Consider the following 15,711-nt stretch of genomic DNA (forward strand, 5'->3'; position numbering starts at 1 on the left):
CATTTTTATTTGTCTATATACACCTTTGGCGGCTGCGGTACATTATAAAAGTAGCCCAAAAAACCGCAACCCACGGCTCTGTAATTTTTCCTGCGACTGTATTTTCAAAATAGCCCACTTGTTCTGCTGCCCTGGCAACACTGGTTCACTGTACCCTCATCACACAATGATACATAACCTTCCACGCTGCGATGACGGAAGTTGGGGTCAAACCTTATCAAACGATTAATTTGCATTAAAAAAGTATTAACGCGTTAAAATTTTTTGATTAATCACATGCGTTGACACCCCTAATATATATATATATATATATATATATATATATATACTGTGTATATATAATGCATTTAATAGATCAACTTTGTCTGATCAGAACAGCAGGCCACTGCTGTGTTCAAACGGCCTGTCTTGTGTAAAACAAAACTTATTCTTTAGTATTACTTAACAGTAGGAAACTTGTGCAACACAGATCAGTTTTTTTTCCCAATGTCAGTTACAATTTTTCAACCCCACCCAAAATGAGTTTTGCATGTCACAACGGATGACTTGTCTCTGAATATTCTAATGGCTAAACTTCTTTTCTTCCCCTTTCTTTTGGTTATTATTATTTTTTAAATTCATTTTTTTTTCTTTATTTCTAAGTATGTAATGTTTGTCTTTGCAGAAAGGATTCACTCCCCTGCATGTTGCAGCCAAATACGGGAAGATTGAAGTTGCTAAATTACTGCTACAGAAGCGAGCACCACCTGATGCAGCTGGAAAGGTAAAAGTGTCTATTTTGCACTAATGTTTATAAGTTGATGATTACAACATATAATGTACAAGATTTATAGTATGAGTCTATATCATCATGGCTGATCTTCGGTTTCTGGTATGGTAACGTGACCACGGTAAGAAATTAAGCATTCATTTTTCTTTTGGATTTTGGATGAGAGACATGGGCATTGGACACATTTAATCAGAATTCTTTGTGTAATGCCTAAAAATGGTTACATCTGTTTCCCAACTCAACTTACAGCCAATTAAATTTAACACAAAGAAGAAACAGCAAAGAAGCATGCTTATGCTGGCTAATCTTCAATCTGACATACAGACAGATGTATACTCATTAATGAATGTTGGTTATCATATAGTTCACACTTAAAGTAAACTCTCATTTCAACTCTCATGCATTTGCATGTGTATGAATGGAAGTGAATGAAACGCATAATCAAGTGTGACAGAACCATTAAAACCAAAAATTAAAAGCAGTTATATGCATTTAAAACATTAATTCCATAGGGTCTTTAATACATAGAAACAAAATCATGTGCTTATTGTTAATATTTTGTAGAACTGCTTACAAATACACATTCCTATTATCATTAAAAATGTAGTCACTGCAATTTAAAATGTTTAAAAACAAATTGCAGAGATCATCTGCAAATCCATAAAATGTATTTCTTTATTTATTATTTATTTCTTCTTCTTCTTCTTCTTCTTCTTCTTCTTATTCTTATTCTTATTCTTATTATTATTATTATTATTATTATTATTAAATGTTGTAAAACCATCCACTGAATGTCTTTCTAACTGCAGACAGCTAGTGAATGCTTTAAAAATGACATCATCCAGATGAAAAGAGCCATTTGTATGCTATCAGGATACATACTATCATTTTCCAGTTCCAGAGGTTTCATTCACTAATGCATTCTGGCTAAATTTACTCTCATGCAATGTCCAAATGTAAAAGCTGATTGATTTATGATGGCACCTGTTTCACACACCCCACCTTTGAGCTCTTGGCCAATAATAGCTGTATATCTATGTGTGTATGTATGTGTTTTTAGAGTGGACTAACACCACTGCATGTTGCTGCACACTACGATAACCAGAAAGTGGCCCTCCTTCTGTTGGACCAAGGAGCGTCTCCGCACGCTGCAGCGAAGGTATCAGGAAATCCTTACAAACCACAGTTTCTCAACTAGTACACACAAATCTCATCCAAAAGCAACCATACACACACACACACACACACACACAAATGATGAAGAAACATGGCTGCAAACCAAACGGCTGCACACATGCTCACACAAAACCACCTCCACCCCACATTCTTGATCATTTTCGTCATTTCACTTCTAGTCCACCCACTGTAACCACAGAGGATGGTAAGCTTATGCACATTTTATTGCTTTGAAAAAGAAAGTTCTTGAAAACTTATGTACTGTACTTGGTTGTTGTAGTTGAAGCAACAAATTCATTTACATCTTGGATGGTAAATTTTCAGGAAATTTTAGTTTTTAGGTGACATATTCATTTAAAGGGATAGATCGCCCAAAAATCTTAAGTTCTGTCATTATATACTTAACTTCAAATTAGTTTAAACCTGCTTGACTTTATTTCTACAGCAGAACATTTTGTTCATTTTGGAAAATGAAAGTCATCGGTCATGGAAAAGAGCAGCATTAGCATTTTTCAAAATAACTGCTTTAATTTGTGCACCACAGTAAACAGAAAGTCATGCAGGTTTGGAATGACATGAGGAATGAATAAACGGTTACAGAACTTTTTTGGGTGAATTATGCCTTTAATAATTATCAGTCCTGTTTCCGCCCACCCGTGCTTCTGGGGTTTGTCATGATTTCTCTCTGATCTGCCAGTCAGTTCCGTAATATGTGCAGGAAATGACTGCAAACTAAAAATAAAAATAAATAAAAAAACATGAATAAATGCTTTTTATCAAGTTCCAGCTGGTTGCATTGAAAACACCATCAATGGGAAAAACATGGTCTGGATTCATCTGTAATAAAAATGTAATGTAGGCTCTGTTCTAAAGCCTCATTATTTACTGCCTACATAGGCAACTATGCCTTCTAAGGAAGCATCCTAAATAAATTGGAACATCAACATAGACAATAACTTGTGTTTTGAAAAATATTACACTGTACAAGAGACAGTAGGGACTGATGTTAGCATGTGGCTAAGCTAATGATGTTACAGTGGTAAGAGACCCAAGAAACGCTGTGTAAATTGTCCTACTTTTTTATCAATATTTGTCAATATTGAACTAATTATCCAGTATGTCTCTCTCACTTAGTCAATCTTGGATTTGTTTTTTGTTTGTTTCACTGAGCTTGTGCAGTGCATTCTGGAATTGATTTTCTGTGAATTATACTGTGTATGTGATAAATTTTTCTCAGAATCTGTCCAAAAGAAGTTTCTTTAGATGCAGCATGATCGTTTTTTTAACAGCATTCGTGTCATGAATAGGCCTATGATATCAATATGATCTCAAGTCAAGTCTATGGCATTATTTTACTGTTGAGAGCGCATTATTGTAGCGTGAAAGCACATAAATCTAATGCGTATTTCCTTTGCTCTAGCACAAAACCGGACGCGCGCACTCAGTACACTGCTCTCGCCCAGAGACGGTGCGCTCACTTAAAACATGTCTCTCCTCTCACTCAAACTGTGCCCTGTGCACTCACAAATCTCTCTGTGCTCATGAGCTAGATATTAATACTTTTCGAACCTGAATTAAACGTTGTCAAAAGTTATCGACCAATCAGCTTTCAAAGATGGATCTGTAATTTCTTTACAATTTAATACTACTTAGTCATAACAATCAAATATTAGAAATCAATTGGGTGCTTGGATGATTTGAAAATAACCTAGTTTAACAGTTTGGTCAAACCTCTCTGAACGATTTATCTAAACACAAACAAAAAAGCATATGATTATGAAAAAATCATAAGTTCTTGTGGTCATATATGTATTGTTGGATTGAGATACAGTGGGGCAAAAAAGTATTTAGTCAGCCACCAATTGTGCAAGTTCTCCCACTTAAAAAGATGAGAGAGGCCTGTAATTTTCATCATAGGTATACCTCAACTATGAGAGACAAAATGAGAAAAAAAAATCCAGAAAATCACATTGTAGGATTTTTAAAGAATTTATTTGCAAATTATGGTGGAAAATAAGTATTTGGTCAATAACAAAATTTCATCTCAATACTTTGTTATATACCCTTTGTTGGCAATGACAGAGGTCAAACGTTTTCTGTAAGTCTTCACAAGATTTTCACACACTGTTGCTGGTATTTTGGCCCATTCCTCCATGCAGATCTCCTCTAGAGCAGTAATGTTTTGGGGCTGTCACTGGGCAACACAGGCTTTCAAGATTTTTCGATGGGGTTGAGATCTGGAGACTGGCTAGGCCACTCCAGGACCTTGAAATGCTTCACGAAGCCACTCCTTCGTTGCCAGGCGGTGTGTTTGGGATCATTGTCATGCTGAAAGACCCAGCCACGTTTCATCTTCAATGCCCTTGCTGATGGAAGGAGGTTTTCACTCAAAATCTCACGATACATGGCCCCATTCATTCTTTCATTTACACGGATCAGTCGTCCTGGTCCCTTTGCAGAAAAACAGCCCCAAAGCATGATGTTTCCACCCCCATGCTTCACAGTAGGTATGGTGTTCTTTGGATGCAACTCAGCATTCTTTCTCCTCCAAACACGACAAGTTGAGTTTTTACCAAAAAGTTCTATTTTGGTTTCATCTGACCATATGATCATCCAAATGCTCTCTAGCAAACTTCAGACGGCCCGGACATGTACTGGCTTAAGCAGGGGGACATGTCTGGCACTGCAGGATTTGAGTCCCTGGCGGCACAGTGTGTTTCTGATGGTTGCCTTTGTTACTTTGTTACAGCCATATCACCCTGCAGCCCAAGACCGGTTGCCCATGGAAGCTAAGCAGGGCTGAGCCTGGTCAGTACCTGGATGGGAGACCTCCTGGGAAAACTAGGTAGCTGTTGGTAGAGGTGTTAGTGAGACCAGCAGGGGGTGCTCACCCTGTGGTCTGTGTGGGTCCTAACGCCCCAGTATAGTGACGGGGACACTATACTGTAAAAAAGAGCACCGTCTTTCGGATGAGACGTTAAACCGAGGTCCTGACTCTCTGTGGTCATTAAAAATCCCATGACACTCATTGTAAAGAGTAGGGGTGTAACCCCGGTGTCCTGGCCAGATTCCCTCCACTGGCCCCTGTCAATCACGGCCTCCTAATAATCCCCATCCACTTGATTGGCTCTATCTCTATCTCTCTCTCCTCTCCACCTGTAGCTGGTGTGTGGTGAGCGCACTGGCGCCGTTGTCCTGTGGCTGCCGTCGCATCATCCAAGTGGATGCTGCACACTGGTGGTGGTTCAGGAGAGACCCCTCACATGATTGTAAAGCGCTTTGGGTGTATAGCAATACACAATAAAAGCGCTATATAAATGCTTCCTTCCTACTTTGGTCCCAGCTCTCTGCAGGTCATTCACTAGGTCCCCGTGTGGTTCTGGGAATTTTGCTCACAGTTCTTGTGATCATTTTGACCCCACGGGGTGAGATCTTGCGTGGAGCCCCAGATCGAGGGAGATTATCAGTGGTCTTGTATGTCTTCCATTTTCTAATAATTGCTCCCGCAGTTGATTTCTTCACACCAAGCTGCTTACCTATTGCAGATTCAGTCTTCCCAGCCTGGTGCAGGTCTACAATTTTGTTTCTGGTGTCCTTTGACAGCTCTTTGGTCTTGGCCATGGTGGAGTTTGGAGTTGGACTGTTTGAGGTTGTGGACAGGTGTCTTTTATACTGATAACGAGTTCAAACAGATGCCATTAATACAGGTAACGAGTGGAGGACAGAGGAGCCTCTTAAAGAAGAAGTTACAGGTCTGTGAGAGCCAGAAATCTTGCTTGTTTGTAGGTGACCAAATACTTATTTTACCGATGAATTTACCAATTAATTCTTTAAAAATCCTACAATGTGATTTTCTGGATTTTTTTCTCATTTTGTCTCTCATAGTTGAGGTATACCTATGATGAAAATTACAGGCCTCTCTCATCTTTTTAAGTGGGAGAACTTGCACAATTGGTGGCTGACTAAATACTTTTTTGCCCCACTGTATATATGATATTAAATCTTCTGATTTAAGACAGAACTTAGACAAGGGTCAGATGCGCTATTCTGTAAACCGATATTTATTTGGAGACCAAATATAAAGACTAAAGACTTCATATAAAAGATCAGTGTTATGACATATGTCAGATACCTCAACTGAATTTAAAATCATTGCAACAAATTTTCATTTGGTATGATGCCAATAATAAGTAACAATTCCAATCAAATCAACATCAACTGCAAAAACAGAGTTTTTTTTAATCTAGTGTTTGTTTTCAGTTCTGATTTTAGTTAGATTTTTTTTTTCATGAAAACCCACTTCATATTAGCTACACATTCAAAGGCACTCTCCTCTAAAACAGTGAATATACAGTTATATAACAGTTGCATGTAATTACATTGTCTGTAAATGCATTAAACGCATAGATTATAATATAGTGTATGACAAATATGACAAATTCATTATAGTGTTAAATTTGTTCTCCAAATCTTAAGTATTTGTTTAGGGAATAGTGCATCTAACCCTTATCTAAATAGTTCTGTCTTAAATCAGAAGATATATATATATATATATATATATATATATATCTCCAAGTACACAATACATATATGACCACAAGAACTTTAAGAATCATATGCTTTTTTGTTTGTGTTTAGATAAATTGTTCAGAGAGGTTTGACCAAACTGTTAATTTCAAATCATCCAAGCACCCGATTGATTTCTAATATTTGATTATTATGACTAAGTAGTATTAAATTATAAAGAAATTACAATTTAGATCCATCTTTGAAATCTGATTGGTTGATAACTTTTGACAACGTTTAATTCAAGAAAATAATTAATATCTAGCGCATGAGCATAGAGAGATTTGCAAGTGCACAGGGCATAGTTTGAACGCGCACACGCACACTTTGAGTGAGAGGAGAGACATGTTTTAAGTGTGCGCACTGTCTCTGAACGAGAGCAGCGTGTATCTGAGCGCGCGCGTCCGGTTTTGTGCTAGAGCAAAGGAAATCCGCGTGTGAGCATTATATTTATGTGCTTTCGCGCTACAATAATGTGCTCTCGACATTTGGCAGTAAAATAACACCATGAAGTCACCTTTATTTATATAGCGGTTTTAACAACACAGGTTGTGTCAAAGCAACTTTCCAATATCAAAATAGGAAAATAGTGTGTCAATAATGTAAAATGACAAGATTAAACACTCAATTTTCAGTTAAAGGAATTTCATTATTGAATTCAGTGATGTCATAGTCCAGCTCAGTTCAGTTGAAATAGTATCTGTGCAGGCGACAGCGGCAAGGAAACAAAACTCCATCGGTGACAGAATGGAGAAAAAAACCTTGGGAGAAACCAGGCTCAGTCGGGGGGCCAGTTCTCCTACCTAGATGTCTTCTACCTAGGCTGCTCACTATGTTTTGGAACTGAGCATAGAGATCTGGAAGTTTACAGAATCAGTTCTCTCCTAGTCTTAATTCACAAGCCTATGTTTAATTGTATCTGTCATGTTTTTCCTCAGTTTTTTGTATGAACTTGAATAGAGTCCATGTGTTCATGCTTTTAAACCGTTTGTGTTGTTTTGTCCACCCTGAAAGAGCTCAATGTAAACCCTAAACAAATACAGTGACCCAGATACTGCCTTTGTTCCTCCACAAAGAACAGTTAGTTCTGGCATGTGCGAACACTAACTGACTTGCGGTTTGGATGGGGCCGCCGTCCATGGACCTCACTGGCTGATACCTTAGCATTCGCTAGCTGTTAAGAAACGAGATCATTTTCTTCACTCAGACTGCTTTTCTCCACCTTTCAGCCATCGTTCCACTCTCAGTCTGTGAGGTTAGAAGCAAAGCGCTGCTGTCAACATGTTTCTGTTTTGGAAATGTCGTAAATCTAAGGTTTTAGTGTGGTTATAGTGGTTTGGCAGCATGCAAGCTAGTGCTGCGTAGGACTGGACAAGCAAAAAATGTATCAATTTTGATATGTTTCAGTCCTTATTGAATGTATATCTTCCAATCCTCTACACTATTTGTACAGTTTAAAAATTTAAGGGGTGTTCAGGGAGTGCATAGTGATCCAGGACAAGCTCCGGCATATTATCGCTGATATTTGTATAGCCATAGATATTCATTTATGATGATCTCCTTCACTTGCTTTCCCTCCCAGAATGGCTATACTCCACTGCACATAACTGCCAAGAAGAACCAGATGGAGATAGCAACCACACTGCTCGAGTATGGAGCTGATACCAATGCCACGACACGCCAGGGCATCAGTCCTCTCCACCTGGCGGCCCAGGAGGGCAATGTTGACATGGTCACGCTTCTGCTCGCCCGTGAAACTGCCATCAATCTGGGAAACAAGGTGAAAAAGATAGATGCTATTGCACAATATTCTACATTATTATAATATTCTTAATTGTATGTGACATTTTCCTTTTGGGTAAGTGAAATATGTAACAGGAAATGATTTCCATGAAGTCCTTGCAACCTTAAAAACCCTTAGTTTTGGCTTGTGCATATACTTTAACATGCTATTGAAAGTAGTAGCATAATTATTCACATTGTACTGAAAACAAAAACCAACATCCAATCAAAGCTGACCATATTCACTGCTTAATACACATTGCTGGTCTTATTCAGAAAAAAAAAAAAGTATAATAATAATGCTCTTAAATTTGGCTTTTAATTTTTTGTGATCCAATAAATTCCTAATATATAAAATTAAGTTCTGCTCTACATTTTTATCTACTTGAATATTCAATTGCACTTGAAAATGTCACATTACGGAACTAAACACATTACGGAAAACGTCACATTACAGAAGTAAAATGGGTTGTGGATGCCATTTGTGACCCTGGACCACAAAACCAGTCATAAGTGTCAATTTTTTCGAAATGTATAATTTATAAATTTATAAATTTATAATATTTGTCCGAGATACAACTATTTGAAAATCTGGAATCTGAGGGTGCAAAAAAATCAGAATATTGAGAAAATCACCTTTAAAGTTGTCCAAATGAAGTTCTTAGCAATGCATATTACTAATCAAAAATAACGTTTTGATATGTTTACGGTAGGAAATTTACAAAATATCTTCATGGAACATGATCTTTACTTAATGTCCTAATGATTTTTGGCATAAAAGAAAAATCAATAATTTTGACCCATACAATGTATTTTTGGCTATTGCCACAAATATACCCCAGCGACTTAAGACTGGTTTTGTGGAACAAGGTCACATTTCATGTTGACTTCAAGGTCACCGTTGTCAAATTATGGCTATAATCAGCTCAGTCATTAAGAAGTGTTACCTATGCTGATTAATGGATGCTTCATTTATGCATGATGTGTCACATCTGTTTGGTTATGTCACTAAATTGGTTAATGAATATCTGTGTCAGAGTGGACTGACCCCTCTTCACTTGGCGGCTCAAGAGGACAAAGTCAATGTTTCAGAAGTGCTGGTTAATCACGGTGCCACAATCGACCCAGAGACTAAGGTAATGACCTCACACACACAAAATTCTATATTTACTTGTGTTACTATACTTGTGGGGACATAACGTAGAGAATACCAGGACACACACACATATTACAGTGTAAAAGTTTGGTGTCAGTCATGTTTTTAAGTAATTAAAACTTTACAGTAAATACATTTGTAATCATACAAAAAAAAAATGCAGTTCTTTTGAATTCTAATAAAAAAAAAAAAAATCCTAACTCTAGCTTCTCTAACCTTTTTCTGTTATATCTGTTTTCTTTTTATTTATTATGTAATAAAACAAAAAACCTTGCTGCGTGTACTGCGTTAAGCTAACTGAGACTTGTTATAGCACTTGCATATCATTGCTCTTTTGTTGATTTTGATTGTTTCCATTGTTTTCATTTGTAAGTCGCTTTGGATAAAAGTGTCTGCTAAATGACTGAATCTAAATGTAATCAGTTTTCAACTTTCATTATAAGTAATGTTTCTAGAGCAGAAAATCAGCATAGTAGAATGATTTTTGAAGGATCATGTGACACTGAAGACTGTAGTACTGATGTTGACAATTCAGAAATCAATTACATTTTTAAATACATTTAAATAGAAAATAGTTACCTGAAATTATAATACTATTTCACAATTTTACTGTGATTTTGATCAAATAAATACACAGACGGACAGACAGACAGTTAGAAAAATGGAAAGACAGACAGGCAGATGGGTAGATAGATAGATGTGTGACACACACACACATCTGCACACGCTATGTCTGGCCAGTCCCTCATTGGTCAGTCATGTATAAACATCGAGCGTCCCTGGCTCAAGGTCGTTCAGCATGGCTCTCAGACAGTGAGAGAGTGTGACAGACTGCAGCACACAGATCAATACTCTACAGCACAATGACCCACACAAAACACTCCCTCACTGAGCACAGGGAATGAGGCAGAGGCATGACAAAGAACAAGTGCATTAATACTCATGTGTGGCATTTAGCAAGAAATTAATTTCAGTGGTGAATTAACACTTCTGCTGAGCCCCGCCCTCTTAGTCACTGTAGTACAGAAAAGGTAAAGCTTTACAGAACATCCCATAAGAATGATCTGGAGACTTTGAACTAGAACTTTTATATTCATATTATATTATAAAAACTATCTAAAAGTAATGACTAAATCTCTAAAAATGACTATGGGTTATCAAGTTTATGTGTGAAAAGCCAATTAATACAGTTAGGTGTGATTGTGTTATGTTAAATCATTCTTTGAATATTTCATGGCCTTGTTATGTGTGCATAATTCATGTGCTTGACTGGTAAAAGAAGTCTAAGGGTAATGTGTGTCTCTGTGTTCTGGTTCAGATGGGATATACGCCCCTGCATGTGGCCTGTCACTATGGCAATATAAAGATGGTGCACTTCCTGCTGAAGAACCAGGCTAAAGTCAATGCCAAAACTAAGGTAATGCAGTTTGCAGGATGATTGAGGCTTAGGAACTGCATTTCTTTAACCATCTCTTGTTACAGAACAGTCTTTTCTGATTGCTAGTGGTCCAAAATACAGATTTAAACTCGGTTTGTCTCTCATGTTTAGAATGGATACACACCTCTTCATCAGGCAGCTCAGCAGGGTCACACACACATCATTAACCTTCTGCTGCAGCACGGAGCCTCTCCTAATGAGCTGACAGTGGTGAGTGTGTCACAACAGCTCTTCCAAACAAGCTGCACAAGTCATGTTAAGAAGAAGTTTGCTGTTACTTTTCTGAGCATTCAGACTTTTTTAGGCTTGCATTGAAATAGCAGGCTGGGAATTTTTCAATTTCAATCTTGCATAGGCGTGCATTACTCACTTTTTTACTAAAGCAAATATAAAAATCTAGGTAATTCATTTTTTATCTTCATTTTGAACATGTCCCTGTGATTTAGCCTTCTTTTCTTTCAGAATGTTATGTATATTATATTATATAAAATTGTGTATGCAATAAATTGCATATAATAACTACTTAATATTCTAAAACATTTATTTATTTATTCATTCATTCATTATTTCATTAATAATGTTCTTTTTCTCCTTAACCTACAGAATGGAAACACTGCCTTGGCTATTGCCAGGCGCCTGGGTTACATCTCTGTGGTTGACACGCTCAAAGTCGTGACAGAGGAGACGCACACTGTGGTGAGGGACTTTGTGTCATAACACATTCTATTCCACAGAATACCATACACCAGGTGTTATTGTGCTTTAATATAGTGCTTCTCAGACAGCGGTTCGCAACACAAAAGTTGGTAGCAGGTCCGTTCTGATAGAGTCACAGATAGCAGGGGAAAACAATGCTACATGCTAATAATATAAGACATGCTTTATATTTGATGCAAAGCAAAATGAAGCCACATCAACTAATCACTTATTTCTGGGTTTTTGCAGACGGTGACGGAGAAACATAAATTGAATGTTCCAGAAACAATGAATGAGGTTTTGGACATGTCAGATGATGAAGGTAAACAAGCTTTCATATGACTCTGGTCTATTTTTGTCTCAATTTAAGTTTATTTTTGTTCATTTACATATTATTTCTAACATTTTTCATTTAAATTACACAGTTCGTAGAGCCAATGTGCCTGAAATACTCAATGAGGACTATATTTCAGATGTTGATGAAGGTATCTCTTATTTTGTGTGGTTTGTTCTTATAGCACCTGCTTGTTTCTTTCTTTTTTTCACCTTTTCCAACTAACCAGATCTTCTTATTCAGTCTTTTTTTCTGTTGTAGATTCTTTTCACAACATGGCTATCTCTTGCTGGCTTTGTATTAGTTGCTGGGCTACTCTTTATGAAAATGAAATTCTTCAATATGCAAATCTCTGTTGGCTTGCATATATTAAATCTGGGGTTTGCTATTCTATTAACAACTGTATGTGTAATTACAATTTCACACATACTCTCTTTGTAAATCCAGCCTCTATGTGAAGGGTAGTTTTCTTCAGAAGTCTTGGCTGTTAGATATTTCGACAGACGTTTCTTTGGCTCAGTTTGATTCTGTTTTGCAGTCAGAACCCACAGAGCTTCAGTGTAAGCTAGAAGGATTGAATAGAAGTTTTCCAGTCAGTGCCATGAATGACAATTTTGTGTATCTGTTTATTTCATACTGGAAGGTGATGGTTATGAATGCATTTAATACTTGATAAAATGCATATCAAGGAAAGGGTGCTAGGGTGTTGCTATGTGGTTGCTAGGGCATTGCTATACAGTTTCTTACTTGCCCAAATCGAAAGAATCCACCTTCTAGTCTCTATGATATTTTGGTCACATTACGTTGTTTATAGCTGTGCGTAACATGCTGTCTGAAACCTTCAACAGTTCTGACATGTGTTGAATATAGTCTATGCTTATGTGTAACAAGAATACAGCCCTCATTAAACCAGTGTGTGTGTGTGTGTGTGTGTTATAGAGACTGGAACATGGTGTTTAATTACTGTAAACTGATATTCCTGCGTGCTCCTGAGGCATAACTGACATAACTCACATGGCTTCTTATTTACATATTACACCCCTATGCCCAGAATACACATGGTCACATGAATATAATCTCAACATTCTGTCATTTATTTCCTGTATGATGGTGCATTCTTTAGATTATCTTTTAGTTGGATGACTAAAAAAAATAGATGAATCAATTCTGCTCACGATGCTAGTTGGCAACTGAATGCAAACGTCTGTCTGGCATAAAACCTTTTGCCATTGCTGACGCTGCTCGCTTTTTCCATCTGATTCTCTGGCTCTCTCTCTCTGGCAGTGTGAAAGAGCTCAGCTCTGTTTATTCGGGCGTGAGGTGCAGTACTAATTACTCAGATCCCAGGCAAACAGCACCAGTATCTTACATTTAAAGTCATGCTTTTATCTATCAACAGAAAATCAAAATATAACATATTTATTTTGTTAATACACATTTTCTTGATCTTATTGAGCATGAGCTATTGCAGCGTTTATTATAAATAATTTTTTTCCATGCACAATTTTTTTTCATAATCTTGAATCAAGGTGTTTGAGAAGCTTTAGCATTCTTTTCACTCTGATATGTCACAATTCATAGTTTTCTAACATCTATAGAACTGCAGCACAATTTCCCAGGTGTTTCAAGCCACGAGTATTTAGGTCACATCTCAAAAGAAGAACGACAACGATATCTGAACAAACTGCAAGTTTTGATCAATATGCTGCACTAGCTGCACTATTTCAATCTCTTTTCTATGGGAAAATGCTTAACGTGAAACTGTGTGCCTTGCGTTCTTACTGTATTCTGGATTCACCTCATTTTTTGAGTCTTTTTCTCAGATTTTTTTTTTTGTGAATCAGACTACCCTGGTCATGATCGTTGGTTTTTGCATGCAACCTTGGAGGGTGTTAAAATAACACGATAAAATGGGTTAAAACTAGATCAGATGAGTTGCTGATGAGTTGCAAATCTCTAAAATGTGTATACGTTAACATGTTTAAATTTGCAGTGGAACAAAAGTAGTAAGGTCTTACATATTTTGACGTACATCCAAGTGTAATGGATTATAGAAGGACGAAAATTGTAGGGTGGGGACTTGGTTCTATTTATCAGTTGTTGATTGGATTTTCAGATGTGGGCATGGCACTCAAAAGTGGAGGGAAGATGAACATGAGCGTAAACTGATTGGAGATTGATCTTGCATACGTAATCAGAGAGAAGTCAGTCATTTTCACTGGAATGTCCAGTTATGACGACTTCTACATTCTGAGGTTAAAACAAATACAATTAAAAATGTAACATATACACGAATGAATTTTCACAATAATCTCTAAATTTCTAAATGCATTTAGAAAATAGTGATTTTTTCATTTCATGCCAACTTTAAAATTGCAGGGATTATTAACAGGTGTCGCAATGTGTTCAGTGATTCCCAAACGGAACAGGATTGTGAGTTCCTGGAGTTTGTACTCTGACAGCTCAAGCACGCTGTTCCCGGGGGGCCGCGGTCAGGTGGCAGGCGGTCTTTTTCCGTTGGTCTCCCTCCTTTTTTACTATTTGTTCTGCTGCCTCTAGAAGGGCTCTTTTGTTGTCCCTCTGTTGAACAGGGTCTGATTACACAGAGCACCTCAGCACCAGCACAAATTAGCATAGAAATACGCCCCCTTCCACTTCCATTGTGTCCCACCCCAGCTGGAGGGCTCCTGGGGCATGAGGAATGCCGAGATCTGATCACCACACTCGCTCTGAAACTGCCTCAAGTGTTACCTCGCTCCCGTGATGACCTCACACGGATCAGACTCGCGCCGACCCCTCGCCGTTTGAACGTACTGTCAGGCCGCGCCTGTGTGTGTGTGTGTGCAGACAGAGGCAACTGGATCGTTTCAGACACTGTAGACAGGGCCGTAGTGGACATGTGGAAGTAATCGTGCCGTTTGGAGTTTACTGGATTGAGGAAGTGTCTTCTGGGAGTGAAAGAGGACAAAGAGGACCTGTAAATATTTTTAAAGCTGGTGTGAAGATGAAGGATGGATTTGGCTGGTCAGTGTAAGAGATCTTGTTCATCACGAATGGCTATTTCTGTTCAAAAACACACAACAACAATAGTTTTAGAAGTGGTAGGGAAGCCGAAGTGTGAGAAAGATGATATCTGTGTCTGTGTGTTTGAGTTTTGTTTACTTACATAACTGTGACCAGAAGTTTGCTTTAACCTTTTCGGGACATCTTTAATTAAAGTAAATGTTCCTTTTAAGGCTGTAAAATGAAATGTTTTGCTGACCTGTTAACTTGTGGTAGTATTCAGGGTGCTAGTGAATTGCTTTATTGTGTAAGAGGCAGAACAGATTTGGGTTTCTTTTTAGGACATTTCACAATTTAATCATTGTGTGTGTTTGCATGAAAGAGAGTGAAAGTTGCAGTTCATTGGGGCTGATTTTGGGGGGAGGTGGTTGCCTGGGTGAATAGCAGTTGAGTGGGTGGGGGGGCGAGCATGGAGGAATGCTGTGTTCCCCAATCTCTATCCTAACCTGCATTCACAGCATAGTTGAATGTGGCCCAATTATGGTTTTTATGTAAACATTATGTGACGGAGCTGTTTTGTGAATGACAATGTGAACAGAAAACTAATTATGTTGATTCTGGGCCACTTCCAAAAGTGGAAATAAATCTGATTCAACACTGATCATACATTCTGGCTAGAATTGGCTCTAAATCTTTAACCTTAAATGTTTATGAATTTAATTTAGCCCAAACAGACATTCGACATTCAAAAGAACAAACAGGCATTCAGACTTTTTTTGGTTTGTGTATAA

General features: G+C 37.7%; 1 protein-coding gene across 40 annotated transcripts in view; it reads left to right on the forward strand.

The window, feature by feature from the left end:
* Window positions 1-15,711, forward strand: part of ank3b (ankyrin 3b) — a 198,860-nt gene that overhangs the window by 145,858 nt on the left and 37,291 nt on the right. For 30 of the 40 annotated variants that reach the window (XM_058792986.1, XM_058792981.1, XM_058793004.1 and 27 more), the window contains 9 exons: window positions 665-763; window positions 1,830-1,928; window positions 8,094-8,291; window positions 9,331-9,429; window positions 10,768-10,866; window positions 10,999-11,097; window positions 11,491-11,583; window positions 11,833-11,905; window positions 12,009-12,068. In XM_058792986.1, coding sequence (XP_058648969.1) covers window positions 665-763; window positions 1,830-1,928; window positions 8,094-8,291; window positions 9,331-9,429; window positions 10,768-10,866; window positions 10,999-11,097; window positions 11,491-11,583; window positions 11,833-11,905; window positions 12,009-12,068 — 919 coding nt within the window. The remainder of the gene's footprint in view (window positions 1-664; window positions 764-1,829; window positions 1,929-8,093; window positions 8,292-9,330; window positions 9,430-10,767; window positions 10,867-10,998; window positions 11,098-11,490; window positions 11,584-11,832; window positions 11,906-12,008; window positions 12,069-15,711) is intronic. The other 10 variants (XM_058792982.1, XM_058792988.1, XM_058793014.1 and 7 more) reach the window with 3 other exon arrangements.

This window comes from Onychostoma macrolepis, chromosome 12 (assembly GCF_012432095.1).
Source record: "Onychostoma macrolepis isolate SWU-2019 chromosome 12, ASM1243209v1, whole genome shotgun sequence".
NCBI lineage: Eukaryota > Metazoa > Chordata > Actinopteri > Cypriniformes > Cyprinidae > Onychostoma > Onychostoma macrolepis.